The 6,822-nt window shown below is 39.5% G+C and overlaps 1 protein-coding gene across 3 annotated transcripts in view; it reads right to left on the bottom strand.

Annotated features, from left to right (window-relative positions):
- The window catches only part of PPP1R21 (protein phosphatase 1, regulatory subunit 21), a 113,973-nt gene that overhangs the window by 40,382 nt on the left and 66,769 nt on the right, over positions 1-6,822 (bottom strand). For all 3 annotated transcript variants that reach the window (XM_006839438.1, XM_006839436.1, XM_006839437.1), the window contains exon 14: positions 2,570-2,697. In XM_006839438.1, coding sequence (XP_006839501.1) covers positions 2,570-2,697 — 128 coding nt within the window. The remainder of the gene's footprint in view (positions 1-2,569; positions 2,698-6,822) is intronic.

Raw genomic sequence — 6,822 nt, 5'->3', positions numbered from 1 at the left:
ATATATACAGAGATCAGCGTTCCTTAAGAAATTACTTTAAGTTTGCTGAAATAATTGAGAGACTAACATGCCAACGTAGATTACGCGTGCGTGTGCGCACATACACACGCGCACACACACACACACGCACGTAACAGGCAGGAAGGTCAAAACCATGTTGAAAAGCCCTGGCATAGCACGCCCATGCATACACCTCACATTTTGTAACATTTCTAAAAGTGACTTCTGGTATCATTCATGCACATTCAACAATATGAAAATGTTACTTTTGATCACATTTGCCTAATAAAGGTATAAGGCATGGTCAAGAGAAGTCATGGATCGAGATGGTTAGTATGTCAGTAACTGGAAAATCAACCATTTAAACTGAGTTTGCTTTGGGTCAGGTCGCCCCTAGGCCTAAGAGTGAAAGAGTTCCTTGTAGCTGATCTGTGTTGAGGTCCACTGTGCTGGAGAATAGGCAGAGGGTCACACAGGGCTGCCACAGCTGGAGGTCCCAAAGTGAATTTGGGCTGTTATCTGCGTGTGACCAAGGAGCCACCCCATATGAAGTGGACAGCAGAACTGTGTGAATTTAGGTGCACAATGGCTTGGCCTTACTGGGCCCCTGGGAGGCCAGTCAAATGCATTTCATTTGAGCAAAGGACGTGCAACCCCTCTGTGACTACAACTCTCATGCTCACCCCATAGTGTCGGCAAAGATGGTCAGCCAGCCAGAAAGTAGGGTGGAGTGTATACCACTGTGGCTTATTAGCCTTGCCCACCTGAGTGGACACTCCAGTTTAGGGTGGGTAGACCAGTGCACCTCCTGGGTTGGGGCCAGGCTAGCCTGTTTCTGAGGCAGAAAAAGTGACTGGTTTATAGAGAAGAAATCTTACCAGAAAAGGGGATATTTCAGAACAGGGTTTGAATCCATTCAGAACATTTCAATCATGACCAACAGTGTGTACTGTTTCATGGAGAAGGAGTCCTGGTGTGGTGCTGTAGAATAAACAATGGATTGCTAACTGCAGGGTCAAACCCTACACAGTGTCACTATGGGTCAGAACCAACTCAACAGCACTTAACAACAACAACCTATAGAGTCACTATGAATCGGAACCGACTCGATGGCACTTAACAAAACGACAGGAAACAGGTAGGGAAACACTCAACATGGTGACTGATACACATTCACAGCAGCAGAGTTGGTCACCATCTTTGAGCAGGGCACCCCTGCTTGTTTCTTGTTGTTGTTAAGTGCCGTCGAATCAGTTCTGATCCATAGCGACCCTGTTTCCAAGGAGCGGCTGGTGAGCTTGAAATGCCAATCTTGAGGTTCAAACCAACTTTTCAGTCCAGCACATTAAACCACAGCGCCACACCAGAACTCCTGTTTCTTGTTTTTGTTGTTGTTAAGTGCTGTTGAGTTAGTTCTGATCCATAGTGTCCCTGTATAGGGTTTCCAAGAAGGAGCTGGTTAGCCTGAACCATAGACTTTGCAGTTCAAACAGCTTTGCAGTCTGGCGCATTAATCCACAGTGCCACACCAGGACGCCCCTATTTCTTAGTGGGGTCAAAGTCTCACATGCACCAGATTTGGTTTCTATGCAACATGTACGCTCCACTGGCCAGGACTGTTCTGAGCCTGTTAGAAACCCTGTGTAAAAAACTCGAGGGTACACTGGTGAGGGTCTTTCTGTCAACAGTCACCAACATCAACTATATTAGACAGGAAAAAATTGAAATTGAAGTTAGCAACACTTCAAATAATTTGATATAGTTTATGAAAATAGCATGTGGTATGCAAAAATGCATAATGTACGCATTATTTGTGCAAAAAATGGTAATTCTGAATACAATCATTGGAAGTTTGCATATGACGGATCATTTTCAGTGGAAATCTCCATCATTAAAGGTACTGACAATTACACGAGCATGCACTCTGAAAATGAGACTTCTATTTGAAACAAAAATATGCAGGAGTGATTTTTTTAAACTGTACTTTGGTTAGTTGATAATAATTTAATGCTTAATGATCTAACAATTATTACCTAAAATTAAGAGCTCAATGAAAGACACATGTTAAAAAGTACTTGCTAAGATATAAAACAATAGAGGCAGCATTTGTGTCACAAGCAAACGAACCAAAAAAAGGGGGAGGAAAAAGACCACAAAATCTTTCTAAGACCACCAAATCTTAATGGAGCTTGTCTAAGCATATTTTTCTTTTTTCTAATTTGCTGTATCTTCACAATGTTCTGTAAGTCAAGCCTTTGACATCCACAATGACGCTTCTTGAGACCACCTAGAATCTTCACTTCATCAAATGCTGCATTAAAATGTAAACTGTTAGTAATCTGCTCACTCACCATGACTGCTCAGCCGTCATGGCCAGATCATTTTAAGTTTAGGGGAAGGAGGGAATAAAGAGACAACTTCATTTTACATAAAAGCCTGATATGCCAAAATCTCCTAACAGACCAATGTCATTTAAAAATAAGTAATTCTATGTCATTCAAAAATAAGTAAATAAAAGAGCATATTTAAGAAACAAATCTAGTATCAACAGAAACCAGAGAAAAATTACCTTTCCTGCTCCATTTGTTAACGCCACTACTGATGACAGGATGCAGTCATTAGTGGTTATTAGCTTCTGCGTTGCTGTTGGAAGTTCATGCTCTATTGTAGCTTTTTGACTATAATGTTTGGAAATATCTATAAAAGCAATCCAATGAAAACTTATTATTGTCTAAATACAAATCCCATACATACAATCAGACTTCTCATACTTACTCTTAAAACTTTGTAAAATAAATTTGACAAAGAATGATCCCTAGTACCAGGTTTACATTGGATATTGGTTAGGTTATATTTCACACAGAAAAGTAGAACTCATGTGAGTGTTCATCTTAATTCTAACATTCAGTAAAATGTCCCTGGCCAGTGTTAGCCAGTTAGAAACCACTGTTTAGACAGTCCAGTAGGCAGTAATGAGACATTACTCAGGACTTATATAACAAACCATGAGGCTGGACAGCCCATAGAGCCCACTGTCTCGGTTCTTCCTGGACCCCTGCTAGTTCATGAGTACAAATACTAACTGACAATAAGGACTGGATGTTGCAATGTCCATTTGTATATACTATCGGTTCCAGTCCACGCTTACAACAAAGGACCCTGGTCAGCAAAAGACAGAAAAGAAAGGGTTAGAAAATTACAATGTGTGAGACTGTGGCCAATAGGCTTTAGGGTCTTCTGGATCTCAGACAGAGATACATTGGTTTTTATCTTGGAAATAAGGGGAAAGGAGGAAATTTAGTTTACAAGGATGGATTATTTATATACATGGATATTTTTAAATGATAATGTATTTACAAATTAGCTTCTTTTGAATGTTCAGAATATTACATTATAAAATCACTAATTAACCTTGTTAAAAAAAAATCACAAAACATGGAAATTAACTTTTATAGCAGGTGTGCATACAGAGAATTTACTCTGAATCAAGAGATTTAAAGGCATGCTGGTGGTGCAATGGTTTAAGTGCTCAGCTTTTGGTTAGACAGTTGAAGGTCTGAACCCGACAGTGGCTCCACAGGAGAAAAGACCTGGTGATCTGCTCCCATAAAGGTTCTGGCCAAGGAGATCCTGTGGGGCAGTCCTACTCTGTCATACAGGGTCACTATAAGTCAGAATCAATTTCACAGCATACAACATTCACCATGAATGAGGCTATTTTTTACTGAAATTTTCAAACTAGGGAATTTTTATGCATTGTTGTTGTTGTTGTTAAGTGCTACCAAATTGGTTCTGACTCATAGTGACCCTGTATAGGGTTCTAAAGAGCAGCTGGTGAGTCTAAACTGCCAACTTTGAGGTTAACAGTCTAGCATTTATCCTACAGCATCATACCAGAACTCCAATATCTGACATTACTACTGTATATTTTTTACAGCTAAGGAGCCAACATTGGTACATTACTATTGCTTAATGTATCTTTTAAATAAATGATTGCTCTCTATATACTCATAAGATAGTAATTCAACTGGAACACTGAACAATTTTTGTATGCTAAATTTACTAGCCTTTAAAATAGGCGTTTTCTTCCTATACACTACTTTACTCAGTATTTTACTGGAAGTATATAAAGCTATAATAACAAACTTGGTTGGTAAATAACTGAGGGACTTGTAAAAGGTGCGCAATTAAGAATGCTTAGATGGCTTCTACAGGATCAATGCTATTGTAGTCTGAACTATAATAATTTTTCTAATCCAACTGTTTACTCCTTATCAAGTCCAAGGCCTTCTATTATTTAGCATAATCCTTAATGGTAATTTTTAACTCCAAAAAATACAAGGAAATCTAAATACAAAGTAATCTAGAACACAGATTTATTTTTTCCATTCAATGTTTTCTAATAGTCTACCTGCTTTAGACCTCTCTAACAGATTACAGATTTTAAAATCCTCGCTTACAATGTCACTTGTGAGTAATTTAGTAAATTCCATTAATTTATATTTCATGTAAGATATACATTTTCTTAAATCTGTATGTCTCTTTTACACTGAAACCAACATTTCTTCTTTCCTTCCTTTCCAACCTAGACCACACAATTATTTAGTGAAAAGCAGGAGAGGGAGAGTTTAAAATAAAAGTTCTCTTCAAAGCAAAGCTATTCTCTAATTGTCAATTAACAATCACCACATTTTCATGAGCGATTCAGAATATTCTTCTGGATACAAGACAGGTAAGAAGACAGATTTTAACTGTAAATCTAACAACCAACCAAAACAACCCATTACCCTCAAGTTGAATTCCAACTCAGAGAGAACCGCCACGACAGAGCAGAACTACCTCACACGGTTTCCAAGGCTGTAAATCTTTAGGGAAGCAGACTGCCACATCTTTCTTCCATGAAGCAGCTGGTGAGTTCAAACTGCTGACCTATCAGTTAGCAGTCGAGTGCTTAACAACTTCACCACCAGGGCTCCTTAACCTAGCAACCAAAAACCAAACCACTGCCGTTGAGTTAATGCTAAGAGTGACTCTATAGGACGGAACAGAAATCACCATAATTTGCTTGTCAATCATCCCTCTTATTCCCCAATAGTCTCTGCTAATACAATCTTTATATACAAGAACAGAAACAAATGGAGGCACAGCAAGTCTGGCGGCCTCTGACTCTACCATCATCTCTGTCAGCTAATGCCAAATAAAAACAGGAATACTCTATGATTTGAACTAAGTAAGTAATACATGAACAACCTTAAGTAATATGTGGACTCCTGGTGTGGCGCTGTAGAATCAGTACTGGACTGTGAACCACAAGGTCGGCAGTTCAAACCCATCATTTGCTCCTTGGAAACCCTATACAGGGTCTCCATGAATCAGAACTGACTCAAAGGTACTTGACAACAACAATAAGTAATATATGAACACAGTACCTTTAAAAAACTTTGTATTTATAGATTCACTAAAATAATTTAAAAAATTTTAAGCCCCACTACCACCATCAAGATATTGTATATGTAAATGACAATTTAAGGCATCTTCAACCCATTTAACGTTTCCTCTATGGAAATTCTGAAAAAACATTTTCTGGAACAAACCACATTATCAGCATAGGAAAAATCTTTAAAGGCAAACAAAAGCGTACCCACAGAGCTACTTGTGGTTTAGATGGCCTGGCTCTATAGTAAATCAAAGTCTGGATGGAGGACTATAGCCAAGTAAGTCTCTGCTCCAACAACTGCTGAACAGGAAAAAGGCACTGCTGTTTTAAGTGCCATCGTCAGTTCCAACTCATAGCAACCCTGTGTAGGGTTTCCAAGGAGCAACTGGTGGGTTTGAACTACTGACCTTGTGGTTCGCAATCCAGTGCTGATCTTACTGCGCCACAACAGGAGTCTAGAAAAAGGTACTAGTTCCTTGTATTTTCTACAGGCCAGACCAGGTTATGCAGGGCTGAAGTTGACTATTGTCAACTGCCACCCAGACTACCTATTCAAGCCTGATTCCTGCATCCTAGGCTAGTTCCAGAAGTTGTTGTTAGTGCCATGGATGCAAGGAGCACTGGTAGCGAAGTGGTTACGGATCGGGCTGCCAACCTCACAGTCAGCAGTTCGAAACTACCAGCTGCTTCACGGGAGAAAGATGAGGCTTTCTGTTCCCATAAAGATTTACAACCTCAGAAATCCTGTACAGGGTTGCTATTAGTCAAAACCAACTCCACGGCACATAACAACAACAACTGTGGATTCGGTTCCGATTCATAGGGATCCTGCACACTATGAGGCAGAAAGCCTCATCTTTCTCCCACAGAACAACTGGTAGTTTTGAACTGCCAACCTTGAGGTTAGCAGCCCGATTCATAACCACTACGCTACCAGAGCTCCTTAGTTCCAGAAGTAGAGTGACATTAATGTTCCTTATCACCAAAGACAAACCACAGGAAGGGCCATTCTCCAGACTGAATGGTAAGGTGGTTCTCAGTGAGCATGCTAAAATTAAGAATGATTCCCAGTGCTAGAGATTAGGTATCAATCTATTTAAGGAAGTTTCAAATACCTGGTGTGGCACCACGGTTTAATGTGCTGGACTGCAATGTCAGCAGTTCAAGCTCACTGGCCATTCCTCTGAAACCCTATACAGGGTCACTATGGATTGGAACCAACTCAATGGCATATAACAACAACAGCACATGCTCTACAACATACTTTTAAAGATTTAAAAAGTAATTTTCTATGAAATTAGTGATTGATCACTAATTGTTCATTAAATTCAATGAGTAATCTAGGCATTCTTTCTAATTGTTGTTGTTGTTAAGTGCCGTTGAGT

This window comes from Chrysochloris asiatica, unplaced genomic scaffold, assembly GCF_000296735.1.
Source record: "Chrysochloris asiatica unplaced genomic scaffold, ChrAsi1.0 scaffold00024, whole genome shotgun sequence".
In the NCBI taxonomy this organism is placed as follows: Eukaryota; Metazoa; Chordata; class Mammalia; order Afrosoricida; family Chrysochloridae; genus Chrysochloris; species Chrysochloris asiatica.
The sequence above is the reverse complement of the archived record's forward strand: the minus strand, read 5'-3'. Positions and strand labels throughout refer to the sequence as shown.